The 17,500-nt window shown below is 42.9% G+C and overlaps 1 protein-coding gene across 2 annotated transcripts in view; it reads right to left on the bottom strand.

Moving 5' to 3' along the window:
• Positions 1-11,809: 11,809 nt before the first annotated feature.
• Positions 11,810-17,500, bottom strand: part of LOC135097186 (uncharacterized) — a 75,381-nt gene continuing 69,690 nt past the window's right edge. For both annotated transcript variants that reach the window (XM_063998957.1, XM_063998958.1), the window contains exon 4: positions 11,810-12,454. In XM_063998957.1, the coding sequence (XP_063855027.1) occupies positions 12,402-12,454 (53 nt within the window). In that variant the 3' untranslated portion in view covers positions 11,810-12,401. The remainder of the gene's footprint in view (positions 12,455-17,500) is intronic.

Here is a 17,500-nt window from a genome sequence, read left to right as displayed (position 1 = left end):
GTAGTAGTAGTAGTAGTAGTAGTAGTAGTAGTAGGGGTAGCGGTAAGGGGGTTCAGCATAATTGCTGGCTCACAAACACACAATTATCACATCGTTTCATTACACTTTCTCATTCATTTTTGTTTCAGCGGGGCATTTTTACCGCAGATTTTCTTTTCATCTGTATTTTTCTTTTGTTTGTTTACCTTGCTTTCTCTTTCGTCTTACTCTGGCCACCATTCTCTCTCTTTCTCTCTCTCTCTCTCTCTCTCTCTCTCTCTCTCTCTCTCTCTCTCTCTCTCTCTCTCTCTCTCTCTCTCTCTCTCTCTCTCTCTCTCTCTCTCTCTCAGTAGCGAAAGGTAGTTTTTTTTTCTTTTTTTTCTTTTTTGTTAATGTGTCAGGGTACATGGTCTCAGTCTGGCAATGAACGGAATGAATGGAACAAGTTTTGAAGTCGACTTGCCGTGGAGGAAAATTGTTTACTTATTTTATTATACTCGTATATATATATATATATATATATATATATATATATATATATATATATATATATATATATATATATATATATATATATATATATATATATATTCGTGATTCGTTTTTCTTTTTTCAAACATTTTTTCTTTTGAACTGAATTTTTTTTATATTTCTTATACAATATATATATATATATATATATATATATATATATATATATATATATATATATATATATATATATATATATATATATATATATATATAATAAAAACAATTTTCCTGCACGTGAAAATATAATAAATGATAAACGACTCATTACAAAAGCACACTACTTCAACTGTCAGAAAGCACAATGGGCAGAAATGGTCATTACGACGCCAGTACTTCACTCAGGTACTAAACACCACCACCGCATTACTTTCCTCTCGCTTTCTTTTCTACACTACCAGCGTGACGCCCTCCACGCCCCTGCCACCCACGCCAACCACCTCACACACATTAGAAAAACTGACTGAACGACACAACTCCACTCACTCGTCTGCAGAGAGAGAGAGAGAGAGAGAGAGAGAGAGAGAGAGAGAGAGAGAGAGAGAGAGAGAGAGAGAGAGAGAGAGAGAGAGAGAGAGAGAGAGAGAGAGAGAGAGAGAGAGAGAGAGAGAGAGAGAGAGAGAGAGAGAGAGAGAGAGAGAGAGAGAGAGAGAGAGAGAGAGAGAGAGAGAGAGAGAGAGAGAGAGAGAGAACATTTGAACATTTATTTATAGCCATTACATACATTGTATATTTATATTCCATAAATTTTTCATTATGGCTAGCCTTTTTTTAAGCGTAAGCTTTTCAGGCAAAGAGAGAGAGAGAGAGAGAGAGAGAGAGAGAGAGAGAGAGAGAGAGAGAGAGAGAGAGAGAGCCCCTGCCACCACCACCACCACCACCACCTTTCATCACCAGTTGTTACCTTCAAGCTGCCATCGCATACGTATTGCCTTCATTCCCTATTATTACGTTACAGATATGACACCTGAATACTACTGATGCCGCCGCCGCCGCCACCACCACCACCACATCAGTCCATTAATAAATAAAACCAGTATTTCCTGTTCATGTATTTTGTCTACGTAATGAAACAGCGGAGGGAAGCATCACGTAGACAGACAAACACACATTACTCTCGCCATCAGTCCTCCATCAACAGACAGACTGACTGACTGACTGACTGACTGAATGATTGAAAGACGGACAGACAGACACAGATTGCTCTCCACCAGTCCTCCATCAACAGACTGACTGACTGACTGACAAAGACGGACAGACAGACAGTTGGTGTACTTATACTTATCTGCTCAGCTTCTCAACTTACTTAACTGCAACCTCAATCATGTAACTTTCATCATCACAGAGTCAGGAAAGTTAAAATATAGCCTCATTTGCTGTCAATCTCTCTCTCTCTCTCTCTCTCTCTCTCTCTCTCTCTCTCTCTCTCTAACGTCACATCACACAGGTCATTATATAGATGAAATTTCTGAAATATACACACATTTCCCAATAAATAGTTTTCTATGGCAAGTTTACATAAATAGTCCAATAACAGCATTCAAAACCACAAATTACTACTTTTCATTACGTGTGGAGCTTCAATCTCAAATAAAAACCATTATATATATTGACTCAAATAAGGTAACACTCACCTAGGACACGAGGAGCAGGGGAGAGCAGGCGAGGAAGAGAGGGGAGAGGGTGGCAGGCAGGCGAGGGAGCGGGGAAGGAGAGGAGGGGAGAGAAGGAAGGCCTGAAGCAGGGAGGTGAAACAAGCGAACGAGTGACTGCAGTTTGCTGATTACAGGAGTACACACACACACACACACACACACACACGACCATCTCTATAAACCCTGACAACTGTAGCGTCACCATCACCACTACCACCACCGCCACCGCCCCCACTACCTACACCACCACTCCCAACTACCACCACCACCCCAACCCTCAACCACAACCCAACAACCACAACACCGTTACGTCCGCTACCCCCACCACTATTACTCAACCACCACCATCCTCAAGAACCACAACCACCTTTACCACAAGCCAGTCACGTTCACCATCACTACCAACACTCCCTACAACCATTCCAATCCCCCCCTGCAACACCACCACCATCACCAGCCAGTCACGCCATCATCCTAGTCATCCAAACCACTTCCATCCTCAACAACCACACACACACACACACACACACACACACACCAAACACCACCACAACCATCACCTCAACCCAGTCACGTCCGCCATACCCACCTCCACCTCCCTCTCCCACCTTCCTACTCTCCACATCTCTCTTCGGATCACCTGAAGATCCGCCACCCCATCCGCACTCGGGGGTGGCAGATCTTCAGGTGAGACAATCTGGGGTGGCGGATCTTCAGGTGATCCCATACTTTTAATGAAGTAAACTTTTTTCTGCATTTTTTATATCCACTCAGTTTTTTAATGCGTTTCATGTTGTTAGGTTAGGTTAGGTTAGGTTAGGTTAGGTAATGTTAGGCTAACCTATCCTAACCTAACCTAACCAAGTGAGAGAGTCTGGGGTGGTGCGGATCTTCAGGTGAGACAATCTGGGGGTGGCGGATCTTCAGGTGATCCGTGGGGTGGCGGATCTTCAGGTGATCCCTCTCTTCCACTATCCACTCCTCCCTATCCACCAACAGGCCAGCCATATTCACATCCACCTCTCCCTCCACACCGTAGTCCACCACAAACATGCCCGCCGAGGACAGACGCAAACACCACTTCACCGCCGTAACACAACCGGAGCTCCACCCGTCACGTCAGCGGGCGCAGGGCGAATGGCTGAGGAGACGGCGAGGAGAGAGTATCACGTGACTTGAATACTTGGCGCTGATTGGTGGAGGGTGTGCTGAGAGTAATTGTCACTAAGAACAGAGCCACTCTCGCAATACTACTTGTAATGATACAAAATAATAGAATCACGGTTATATTAGCAGTAGAAGACACCAATACACTGTGAGGCAAGAAGTAAGGACAGATGAAGGATACTTGAGCTTTACGAAGAGAAAGAAAAGAAAACGGAAAAATAGAACGCTCTGATTGGCAATCGGGAAGCAGGCCACCACCACAGCTCTCGTATTTATTGAGGCTTATGTAGACTTGAAATAGCGACTTGAGTCTAATGAAATAACGTAATACATGTAGTGCGAGTGTTTTCACCAATGAGAGACAGGCTAATGGGGGAAATGCAACAAGGCATTCTCAGGTATCACAAATGCACTTGTTTTTTCATGAAGCATGAAGCAAGGTTATGTGCCTGTGTTCTGAAAAGCTTTGCTCTCTCACCAGACTATTTTCAAAGGCGCACAGAGATAATTACACGGGTTTTCAAGATTGTTTCTCCCGATGATGCTGTAGAGACCTTACCAGTCTGTCACTAGAACCGTACAAACAGCCTGAAAATCTGTGTAATTTCAACTACAGCCTCAGGAAAGGTAGTCGGGGTGCGGGCAGAAATGTTTCCGGATACTGTCTAGAGTCTCTATACACATCTGTTGTGTTTTGCTTTACTCTGCGAGAAATGAACGTGTAAGTTGTGTGATGCGGGGAACGGCTCGTCTGGGTGGACCTCCGCCTTCTTTCTTCTTCCTCGGCTCCGCTACGTACTTAAGTGGCGACGCGTGGCAGTAAGGGATCAAAGCCTTACAGGAAACAGCAAATGACTGATTAAATTTTTTGTATGTGTCAGTGAAGGGAAATGTACAGGCACGAGTAACACACCAATACATCATTATACAATTAACATTTCTCATCATCTTTATTATCTTCATTATGCACATCACTGTCATCATTATTATCACCCTCCTCATCCTCCTCCTCCTCCTCCTCCTCCTCCTCCCTCCTCCTCATCATCATCATTCTCATCTCCATCATCACCACCACCATCATCATTATCATCATCATCACCCACCATCACTCTCGTCACCATCTTCACGAGGTCATCGCCATTCCTTTCTCGTCCTTCTGGCAGTGATGACCCTTATCAACATTAATACCATCACCATCATTATCATCACCTACGACCATCATCGTCATCATTGTCATCACCATCATTCATTCTTATCATCCTGATTTTTTTTGTATTGTTCCTAAACCCACCAAAACCACCACCACACTACCACCACCACTATCATCATCATCATCATCATCATCATTGTTCGTCATTATCATCCTTTAGTCTTATGTTGAAATTTTCTACAGCGCAATGTTGATTACGAAAGAAGCAAAGGAAAAAGAGAAGAGAAGGAAGAAGAATAAGAAGAAGAATGTTGGGTGATTAGGGGCCATAAGAGAGAGAGAGAGAGAGAGAGAGAGAGAGAGAGAGAGAGAGGAGAGAGAGAAAGAGAGAGAGAGAGAGAGGAGAGATAGCTTCTTTACCTCTCTCCCCTTCCTTCTCCTTCCCTTTATTCCCTCTCCCTTAACTCTTTCCCTTCCTAATTTCTACCCATTTCTAATTACTCCACTCCTCTACCTTCGTACCCATCCCTGCCCTCCCCTTCCAAAACCCTGACTCCTTTCCCTTAATTCCTCCCCTTTGCTCCCCTCTCATTCCTCCCTTCTTAATCCACCAACTCTTACAACTTACCCTTGACCCCCCTTATCTTTCACTCCCTCCCCCTTAACTTCATCCCTTAACCCTTTCCCTCTTGACCGCCTTCCGCCGCGCCCCGTGACTCACGCCGCACGCACCGCCATGAACTATATTCTGAAACTTTTTCGTGCCGCACCTTCACTGCACTCAAAAGCCTCTACATACAATACAGGTTTTATTGACATACAATCAAGATTTTTACATTATTAAAGGATAAATACTCTTGAGAACCCGCTAAGCGTCTGTGTGGCCTCGGGAAACAGTCTTCATGAGAGAGCAGAGCGTTTTCAAGGTTGTTTTTTACGGTTCTAGTGACAGATTTAACAATATTTCTGCATTTACTAGCAGGAGAAAACAGTCTTGAGAACCCGTCTAAGCGTCTCTGTGGCCTTGGTAAACAGTCGTGACGAGAGCCGGAGCGGTTCAGAACACGGGGACTGATATTCTCAAACGTTCCGCCGTCTCATCTCCACAATTTGCAGTCTGCTTTACTGGAAGCTTTTTGAGCTTTCCTTCATTCACGATGCTAGTGGTAAAGGAAGGTGACCAAGGGATACCATAGATCGTACTTGTATGCTCTCTGTTACCTTTCTCGGTCCGTGGAATTTTTGACAGGCTGTAGGTGGAAGTTGTTGCGGTTTTCAAGGGTGTTTTCATAGTTCCAGTGATAGTTTAACAGGCTGTGATGGAAGCTGTTGGGGTTTTCAAGGGTGTTTTTCATGACTCGAGTGATAGTTTAACAGGCTGTGGTGGAAGTTGTTCGCGTTTCCAAGGGTGTTTTCATGACTCGAGTGATTGTTTAACAGGCTGTAGTGGAAGTTAAATTAGCAGATGACACAAAGTTAGGTGGTAAGGCGACGTGCGATGAAGACTGCAATGAACTTGAGGAGGAGCTTAACAAACTGACGGAGTGGAGTGGTGAGTGGCAGATGTCTGCCTCTGTACTTGCAAAAATTTAGTTTGGCAATGGAGAGAAGAATCCAAACTTTAAGTACCACACACACGCTCTCTCTCTCTCTCTCTCTCTCTCTCTCTCTCTCTCTCTCTCTCTCTCTCCTCTCTCTCCTCTCTCTCTCTCTCTCTCTCTCTCTCGTCTCTCTCTCTCTCTCTATATATATATATATATATATATATATTGGAAACTCGCGCCATCTTTATCGCGTGGTGGCGAGGAGGCATCCACTTCCCTGCCCCGCCCCTCGCCTCGCCGCGCCGCTGGCTGGTGGAATCAGCCTATCCCTTGCCTGAGTGCCACGTCTCCCATTGGTCGGCGCCGCGGAACTGAGCCATCTCTAACGCTCCCGCTCCCTCCCTGTACTTCTGTTCACGATCGCCTGAGGCACAAGCCCCCTCCCTCACGGCGGAGCGTGGCGGGGCCCTGGATTCTGTCCCCACTGGGTGGCGGGTGTCCCGAGGTGTGGCGGAGGGTGTTGACATTGTTTTGGTGGACGTGATAAACACTGCCGGACGCCTCACTCTCCTACACACACTTTCAAGTTATATTATATTTATATTGCAATTACAACAAAAGAACAAACAAGTAAATAAATAAATAAATAAATAAATAAATAGATAAAATAAAATAATAAAATAAAAACATGCAGTCGTGTTGACAGGAACTGGAGTTTTTTTTTTAATATACACAAATTTAAAACATTTTACTTCAAAACTGATGAAAAGGCAAAAGGAGCCTGCTCTCAATAAACAGCATCATAAGCAAAGCAGGACGGTCTGCCCGTCATCTTTCATTCTAACACTATAGTTCCTTCACCCAAACTTTGTCCCCCCCTCCCCCTCCACTCCCCTCCCTTCCATCCCACCCAACTAACACTCTCTTCCTTCACCCAAACTGTCTCTCTCCTCCCCCCCCCCCTTACGTTACCTTACGTTACTCTCCTACACACTGGTCTGCCCTTCACGTGTTTACTGCTAATCCCTCCAGTCCCTCACCCAGGCCGAATGCTTCCTTCCCCCCCCCCCCCCTCTCTCTCTCTCTCTCTCGTCTCTCTCTCTCTCTCTCTCTCTCTCTCTCTCTCTCTCTCTCTCTCTCTCTCTCATGTATATATATATATATATATAATATATATATATATATATATATATATAATATATATATATATATATATATATATATATATATATATATATATATATATACGAGTATATTATATATATATATATATATATATATATATATATATATAATATATATATATATATATATATATATATATATAATATATATATATAATATATATATATATATAAGAATTAGTGAGTAAAAAGCGTGTGAGCAATGCAAGGCGTGGTTGAGGTGGCATGAGCGACGCAGCCTGTTGAGGGCCAAGGCAAAGCCACAGGCCTGGCCGGCTGAGGGTTATGGTCCCACTGGGAATTAACGCTGGCTCTGCCGCTCTCTTTACCACGTTTCAGGTGAGGGGTTGTATGTTTACAGTCCAGGTTGTCCCTAAGCATCTCGAGATGACTCATATCATTCTCTCGGGCCGCCCCACAAATTTACAAGTGTATATACTCGTCACTCCGTGTCTTCTTGTCATCAAATGCTAACGATGTGATGATAAAAAAAAAAAAAAAACTCTGACGATCTATTTCTTACTTTTTTAAAGAGCATAATAGCAGCTATCACAAAAAAAAAAAAAAAAAAATGGGGTCTACAGATGATAGTTCGTGTACAAGACATGCAAATCTACGTCCAGCTCATCCAGAAATGTATCTAATCTTGTAAAGTTCCCTATTAAATTAGTCACTACCACTGAATTACTGTTTCTCTCTGGTCACACACGAACATGCGCATATTCACGGGCAGCAAACACGCAAGGTACACTCAAATACTCCGGAGCAAAGCTGCCTCATCTTGTTTCACTGATCAGCCCACTCTTGCACACTTTTCAAACCAAAGCCATTTTTCATTTACCATCGACGATTTTATATTCGAATCAAAATTTAAATGGACGTTTTGAGAACTTTTCGGCCAAAATTCGTTGAGGGCCGTGACGGCCTTGGGCGCCGCACGGGGGGGAGAATGTGGCTGTCGGGGTCCGGCCTGGGGCCCAAGGTAGAGAACTGGGCAGCAGGTCCTTCCTTTTCCTTTGCTGGCCTCAAGCTTCAGTAGTAGTCGTCCACTTGCAGCGCCTCACACTAGGCAAGGGGGTCGCCATAAGCAAGAGATCAATGTCTGCCATTCACCAGATGTTGCCCGGAGGGGGGGAGTCCTTATGGGGAGTAAGGGCTCTTTCCATAGAGTCTGGTGGAGGGTGTGTACGGGTCCCTTGATTATGATGACGCCGGGCTGAACAACTCGCCATGAACGAGGGCACGCCGTGCACCATGCACCAGACACTGGCAGTACGAGGGGTCCTTTAGGGGAGGAAAAGGGCTCACTTCATGACAGTGGTTGGGGAGTGGTGTGTGGTGGGTCATTGCTCATGGCGACCCGTGTGAGGCGCGCGGCAAGGTTGCATCGTCACTGCCCCTCACACCCAGGGACTGGGGTGGACCCTTGGGGAGGAAGGGTTCGTCCTGGTACCTATGTAGGTAGGTAGCCAATGTCGTATAGCTATCGCCGCGCCCGCATCGTTATCGTGGAAACTCGCATCGTTATCGTGGAATCGCATCGTTATCGTGGAAACTCGCATCGTTATCGTGGAATCGCATCGTTATCGTGGAAACTCGCATCGTTATCGTGGAATCGTATCGTTATCGTGGAAACTCACATCGTTATCGTGGAATCGTATCGTTATCGTGGAAACTCACATCGTTATCGTGGAATCGTATCGTTATCGTGGAAACTCACATCGTTATCGTGGAATCGTGGAATCGCATCTTTATCGTGGAATCGTATCGTTATCGTAGAATCGTATCGTTATCGTGGAATTGTGGAATCGTATCGTTATCGTGGAATCGCATCGTTATCGTGAAATCGTGGAATCGCATCGTTATCGTGGAATCGCATCGTTATCGTGGAATCGTGGGAATCGCATCGTTATCGTGGAATCGCATCGTTATCGTGGAATCGCATCGTTATCGTGGAATTCGTGGAATCGCATCGTTATCGTGGAATCGCATCGTTATCGTGGAATCGCATCGTTATCCGTGGAATCATATCTTTATCGTGGAATCGCATCGTTATCGTGGAATCATATCTTTATCGTGGAATCGTATCGTTATCGTGGAATCGCATCGTTATCGTGGAATCGTGGAATCGCATCGTTATCGTGGAATCGTGGAATCGCATCGTTATCGTGGAATCGTGGAATCGCATCGTTATCGTGGAATCGTGGGAATCACATCGTTATCGTGGAATCGCATCGTTACCGTGGAAACTCGTATCATTATCGTGGAATCGCATCGTTATCGTGGAATCGCATCGTTATCGTGGAATCGCATCGTTATCGTGGAATCGCATCGTTATCGTGGAATCGCATCGTTATCGTGGAATCGCATCGTTATCGTGGAATCGCATCGTTATCGTGGAATCGCATCGTTATCGTGGAATCGCATCGTTACCGTGGAAACTCGTATCATTATCGTGGAATCGCATCGTTATCTTCGTCACGCGCATCGTAATCATCGTTATTTATTTATTTATTAGTTTATTTATTTAAAGCATCAAATTCGTGATCATTATTTGGGCTTGTATAATACACTGATTATTTCTGGTGGCGTGCGGTGAGAAGAACTCTGACGGTCAACTTCTTGCTTTTCTACCTCATCTTCCTTCCATTCACATTTATTTATTTCTTATAATGAATGTATAAAAATTTCAATAAATGTATATATAAAAATGGTAATTACTTTTAAATAGATATAAGTAAATGTAAAATGTTTTATCTAAGACGTAATAAATAAATAAAACAGGTGGATCGCATACCAAAACAGAATTTGACTCTTGTAGATCACGTTGGCTGTGTAGATCGCGTGCCAAAGTAGCGCCCCTAAACCTGAGCTGACCTAACGTAGCCTGAGCCAACGCATGTGCAACAGTGATTTGCAAGAGTCATTGTTTAAAGCGTTTATGTCAAGTGTTGCCTTCCACAATTACTTTCCTTTTCTTTTCTATTCTTCACTTTCGGCATCAACTATATAATGATCGGAGTGAACGGCTGGCACTGTCAAGACTTAACACCAATCTGGAATACCACGCTGTACCATATCTCTCTCTCTCTCTCTCTCTCTCTCTCTCTCTCTCTCTCTCTCTCTCTCTCTCTCTCTCTCTCTCTCTCTCTCTCTAACAGTATGCCACGCTTCACGACCCAGTCACCTTATTCCTTTTATCGTCAAATTTGTTTTTTCTACATGCCTAACTTTTAAACTACCGTCACTTTGCTTCTCGGGATTCAGTGCGAGGCTAAGATGGCATTTGGCAGCGTTTTGTGGAAGTTCCTGAGGTGTCAAGGGTGTTATCATAATAGTATCCAGCGGTAGTCTGACAAGGACACTGCACCATCCTGCTTTGGCCCACAAACAGTACTCGTGAAATCTAATCACCTCTGACTTACACACACACACACACACACACACACACACACACACACACACACACACACACACACACACACACACACACACACACACACAGCCACATTCATTCACTACTCTCTCTCTCTCTCTCTCTCTCTCTCTCTCTCTCTCTCTCTCTCTCTCTCTCTCTCTCTCTCTCTCTCTCTCTCTCTCTCTTTTATTTGCTATTATTTTCTTTCTCCTTAACTTGCTACTGTTATTATCATAAGGAAAAAAAGGAAAACAAAATAGAGAAAAAGAACAACAACAACAACAACAACAACAGCCAAGAGCCAAACAACAAAAAACAAACAAAAACAAAGGAGGAAATATGCACAAAAAAAAAAGTGGATAAAAATATAATGCACTTCTCGTTACTCCATCCTCCTCCTCCTCCTCCTCCTCCTCCTCACTAGCCACGCCGCCTCTCTGGTGCAGAGGCTCCCAAACTGGCGATACATCAACGTCTGTGGGTAACTCAACATTTATTTTTCTAGTGCAATGAGGGGTGACACAACACCACCACCACACACACACACACACACACACACACACACACACACACACACACACACAATGATGAGTTTCCTGTGCGTTACCTCTGGCTACACTCGCTCCCTCCAACACTCCGCTGTGTAACCCTTCCCTCTCCCTCTCTCTGCTTCCCTCCCCCAGTACTCTCCCTCTCTACTCCCCAAACACTCTCTCCAATCATTCTCCCTCCATGTAACTCTTTTTCCCACTTCCCATTCACGCCTTTTCGTTATCCGCATCTCCACTCCCCATCACTTCGCCCATCACCCCAGCCCTCTTCCTTATCCTCTCTCCCATTCACACCTCTCTCTTATCAACCTTTTTTTACATTTTTCAGAGTGTAATTACTCTCCTTCTCTCTGCCATCCTCCTCCCCCACACACTCACGCACCCACTTTTTCTCCCCTTCTCGTATTCTCCCTCTTGACTCTTAGCCCTCCCCCCACTCCACCCACACAGACACATACGTACACACTCACATCTCTTCCGGCCCCACACTCTCTTCCCTCCTATACTCCCTCCATAGCTTTCCTGTCCCTCCACACACTCACTCACCCATCCACACACACACACACACACACACACACAAACACACACACACACACACACACACAGTTCCTCCTCAGGAAATCTCTCTCTCTCTCTCTCTCTCTCTCTCTCTCTCTCTCTCTCTCTCTCTCTCTCTCTCTCTCTCTCTCTCTCTCTCTCTCTCTCCCACTTCCCATTTTCCACTTCCCATCTGGATTTATTTATACCGTTCAGTGCTTTCCTATTCTCTCCTCCTCCTCCTCCTCCTTGCAGTGTAAGGGTCCCGCCTCGCCCGCTGCTCTGCTGGATACCATTACGCTGCTCTTGACACAAAAGCATTACCTGTGCGTACCATCTTTCGGCTCCCCGCGGCTCAGATACGCTACAATACACTTAATGTCTACATTGTGATTCCAGGCCGGGCTGTGTGTTGGCTCCGTCAGCGGCGGGGAGCGTGGTTTGTGCTGCTGGCGCTTTGTTGTACCGTGGCGAACAAATGCTGTTTTCATATTTCCTTCCCCCCTGTGTGCTGCATCACATGGGGTGTGTTGCCGCCTCCCCGTATTCCGTTGCTGCCGCTGAACAAATGGCCGGATTTTACTAGACGCCTCGGGGTGAGTGAGGGATGGCGGGGTGGCGCGTTGCGTTAACCCGCACGTACTATTCCCGCCACGAGTCACCGCCACGCCATATCCCCCAACACTCACTGCATTACTCCCTCACGGGCGCGACAGTGATTTTCCTTGCAAGACTGCACTGCAAAAAAAAAATATGAGGTAAGAAAAGGGTAGATCTGTGTGAGCTAAAGGCAAACTTGGTCAAATGAGTGAATTACGAGCATAATTCATCCTTCCGCCGAAGCCAACCTTTCTCGTAAGGGTAAATATTTTCGTAATTTACCATTTGTAAATTACCTTTTCGTTACGCTAACAGTTTTCTGTGCATCACGTTTTCGGGATTTTTTTGTTCTCTATTCAACCTGCTATGCATTATAAAGGTAGCATAAAAATTGATTTTGGTGTGTGAATTCATGTGGTTATGGAAAGAAATCGTAGGTCGGCTCTTCAATAAGAGGGTATGAGGTGGTGATGTGTGGCACGTTTTCTTTGGATGCTGCTGGAAAAATGCCAAGTCCCGCTCCTAGATGTAAATGTTTTGCTGTTATTTGTGTGTGTTAAAGAGTTATGCACGTGGCTGTGGTGTGTCAGAGGTTGTGGAATACAATTGCTAGCTACTGTGAGATGTTTGAAGTGTTACTGATGTCCAGTGTAGTGACAATGAGTGATGTTTCGTTTTGTGTCCAGGTTTTCAACTGGCCAGATGTAATTAATTTACTACCATTTGTGTGTGTTAAGGAGACTTGCATGTAATTGTGGGACATCTGAGGTTCTGAAATCAATTTACTATCCACTGTAATACGTTTTAGATGTTACTGGTGTGTAGTGTAGTGACCGAGTCACATGTCGGATGTGTCCGGGTTTTCACGTCTTGGATAAGCAAGATCAAGATCAGAATCAACAAGAGAGAAGGTGCAAAAAGGCGTAAAAACGATGCCAGCTACTGGCAACGAGAAGAAATATATGATTTTTGACATTCCCACGGAATTGTATCACCTGCACTACTTGTCTGTGTAGGAGAGTGCAGTAAACATTGGGGTGTGCCGCGCGTCACGAAGGTTTAAGGTCAAGGTAAGGGAAGGTATCAGGATTGCAAGAGCAAGGCCAAACATGGTCGGAGGATGCACACGTGTCTTGCCTTCGAACTTTGAAGAAAATATTCTTAATTTTTGTAATCCGGAGTGACCAATAGATATTACGAATTGAAAGCAAGGTTGTTGGGTTTGTTTTCACGAATATTTTATAATTTTTTGCAACAGTTGCATGGAAGGTCCAAGCCCTCATCACCTTGAAGTTTTGAAAGGATTATTTTCTGTTGCCAGAATAGTTACACTGTATCTCTTGGTGATATAAATTTTCTTTAGTGAGCAAGTCACCCAAGCTTATTAATGGTGAATTAAGTGCAGGTCAGTGGAGAACAGGAAGTGGCAGATGAGCAACCTGCAGACAGAAGGCTGCCCCAGTATTGTGCCAAGAACGGCATGTCACATGATAGATACCAGCCTGCACTCACACCTATAAAACAAAACCACGTGCATATGAGTAGGGATGTAATCAGAGAGGGGTTCACAGCCACCCCACCCCACACCAGCATGGGACCTCCACTCAGCAGCACAGAACACCATGACTGTAATCCTCCCTTCTTTCTCTGTTTCACACACTTCCACCCAATTCAAGTAAACCTACAATTACTTCAAGGAAAAGTCAACAAGTCACTCATTTTTCAGTGTAGATTGTAAAGCTGTTTACTGATATTAAAAGTCTTTTTATCATATAAGAAATCCTAAAGTCTCATGTCTCCCTTCAGTTTGGTGTGCAGGAAAGGGTATTCCACTATACTGAATGCCCTGCTGAAAGATTATCCATACCTTGGAGATCCCGTAAGTAATTTTATATCTGTTGACTAGAATATCTAATGAATATCTGTATTTTTTATAGATAACACATTAAACACTATATTGATTTTAATTGTTGATTCTCAAAATCTTATAAATTTAATCGGTGCTGGAGGCAGTCACTGAGGAACAAGATGAAGCTTTTAAGGCTGCCATTAACATCAAGCTGTATTCTGGAGCTAAAAAAAAAAAAAAAAAAAAAAAAACGGTTGTCCAGAGAGAAATCGAGGTGAGAAACGAGCCATTCAGGAAGAGAGTGTCAGGGACAATGATGGTTTGGTGAAGCGTCAGAAACCTGAGATATGTGTTCATGTGATATCTGCTTGGTGTACGTGTGGCTGGTTACATCCCTCGGTGTGTGTTCCTAGCCACTGATTGATTGTTGCATAGTTGTTAGTGAGCTGGTCTCATGTTCTATAGTCCCAGTATGATTTTTTCCAAGGCAGTTGCCTGGGAAGAGAGGTAGTCCTATTTATCTATGCAAGTAGAGCTATATAGGCTCATTCGTTGCTTGGGGATATAATTTAATAATTCCTGGCTTGTGTATTTCAGGATTTGTCTCAAGATAATGATGAAGATGTCATCCATCTTCATTTGAATGTAGTGCAGCAGGAGATGAGGACAGCTACTCCTGACTTCCAGCTGTGCCAGCGGAAGATGGAGAGAACATTGTCATACAGGCAGCGAAGGAGGTATAATCCTGAGCTTTCTGTGGCGAAAGTTTTTGAGGACTTTCCAACACTACGGTACAGGAACTTTGTGAGGACTTTTCTCGTTTTGTTTTCTTTTTCACACATTGTTTATATCTAGTCTGTTGTGAAGCTGACCACTGATACATTTTCAATAAAGTAGGAACCATTACGTCATGTATGCAAATAATAAATTTTGTGAATATAATAATGCACACAATTTTCAATGAGATGAGTTACACGAACTCATAAGAAAATGTTGTGTTTAATATTTTCAGCTTGAAATTGAGCCCAAAATGACAAATGCGGGCACCCCAGGTGTGATGTGAGATAAAGTACACGTAATGAAATTCTCCAAGCAAAGGTGTAAAAGTTATCATAAGTTTTACAGCCAATACCTGGACAATCTATCCAGCACTCTGAAAGAAGAAAGGAAAGGTACAGCCTGGAAGAGCAACAGAAGCATGTGTATCTAATTCACCTCATGTACTGTGTGTATAAATGGTAAAGTAAGTCTGATGTCCCCATAGGAAGGATAAATTAGATGCACAAGGTGTAAATCAACATATAATTTTACCACAAGACCTAAATTGGCATTTCAGTTTACCCTTCGTAAGAGGTAAAACAAGTACTAAATTTACCTTTTTTTGATAAAGGATAAATTAGTCTCAGTTTAGCCTTTTATGCTGTAGGATAAACTATGTGTGATTTACCTTTTAAAGGGCAAACTATTTGAGACACTTGATTTACCTTTTTCTTACCCCCAATTACCCATTTTTTCTAAGCGTGTGCGCCGCTGAACACAAGAAACCACGGGACAGACACACAAGGCGTCGGGGAAAGTGAAAGTTGATGAGAAAGAAGAGAAGTAGATGTGTATTGTCTCCCTAAATATAATGGGATAAGGTTGAACTTCAAAACTAATGGAGTTGTTTTCCTCAAAAGTATAATGATTGCAGTTTCGACATATAGGCATTTTTGTATTCAGATGCAGCAGAAAACTTTAGAGGATGAATAACAACTTTACTTTTTACTTATAAATGGCAAGGATAGTGTCACCATAATATTCCTTACTGGCACCTGTGTATGTATGTGTGTGTGTGTGTGTGTGTGTGTGTGTGTGTGTGTGTGTGTGTGTGTGTGTGTGTGCTATACAGCGTCTCTCACCAGTAGTCACTCACTCCACGCTACAAGAGGCCAGAAATAATAGAGATGTAAGCAATTAAATATATGAGCTGCTGTTTCCTCTAAGTAAAGTTGGGCGCGGAGTACGAGCAGTTTTCTTTTTTTTTTTTTTCAATATAATTTCACAATTTCATGCCTATACTACGTTTTTGCGCCTTGACTCTCTCTCTCTCTCTCTCTCTCTCTCTCTCTCTCTCTCTCTCTCTCTCTCTCTCTCTCTCTCTCTCTCTCTCTCTCTCTCTCTCTCTCTCTCTCTCAGGATCGTAACGTAATAGTCATCATGATACACCACCCAAAACAGAGAGTAGTGGAGGAAGCAGGCCACATCAAACAAGCCACGTGATGTAGTTGTGCCATGAAGGACTGGTGGGCAGCGAGAAGGTGGTGAGCGCAAAAGTAAACTCTCTGCCACTCCTGGGCTATATAATTACTCTGTAGCGACACCTGTCACCCATGCCGACACACACACGTGTGTGTGTGTGTGTGTGTGTGTGTGTGTGTGTGTAAATCCGGCCGTCTGTCTATCTATCTACTAAATGATCGATAATAATAATAATAATAATAATGATAATAATAATAATAATAATAATAATAACAATAATACACGCCTTAAGCAATGGGACAACTTCAAGGACCTTCACCCAGCGGCTGGAGGTTCTTTAAAGTCTAATTTGGCTAAAGAGGCTGGATTATTGCAAAATAAATAAATAAATAAATAAAATAGAAAAATGGTCTTACTCCTCTTTAAAGCCTAATGTGGTTAAAGAGGCTGAATTATTACAAAAAAAAAAATTGCATAAGTCCTCTTTAAAGCCTAATTTGGTTAAAGAGGTTGAATTAAAAAAAATGCCCTAGTCCTCTTTAAAGGCTAATTTGGTTTAAAGAGGCTGAATCATTAAAAAAAAAATGTCTTTGTCCTCTTTAAAGGCTAATTTGGTTAAAGAGGCTGAATTATTACAAAAAAAAAAGATTGCCTTAGTCCTTTTAAAGGCTAATTTGGTTATAGAGGCTGGATTATGTTGGTTATGTTGGTAAATAAGAAAAAAATGAAATAAAATAAAAGCTTACAAAAAGAAACCTGCAATTAAAATATGTAACTTTTCTTCAGAGAAACAAAAGCGTTTCATGTAACGGAGGCTGTTCTGATGCAATGCTCTTCATCAAACTTTTATTACAAGTTTGAATGGAATTAATTAATGAAAGCTGAGGTGTTGTGAGGCGAATGTTGCCTATAATCTTTCAATCCCGGCTTACCCATAAATACACATTTATTTATCAATCTATCTATCTAGCTTTCTCTTTATCTATCTATCCATATATATATATATATATATATATATATATATATATATATATATATATATATATATATATATATATATATATATATATATATATATATATATATATATATAT

Source organism: Scylla paramamosain, unplaced genomic scaffold (genome assembly GCF_035594125.1).
Source record: "Scylla paramamosain isolate STU-SP2022 unplaced genomic scaffold, ASM3559412v1 Contig13, whole genome shotgun sequence".
Classification (NCBI taxonomy): Eukaryota; Metazoa; Arthropoda; class Malacostraca; order Decapoda; family Portunidae; genus Scylla; species Scylla paramamosain.
Note: the sequence above shows the minus strand (reverse complement) of the source record. Positions and strands in the feature narration are given on the sequence as shown.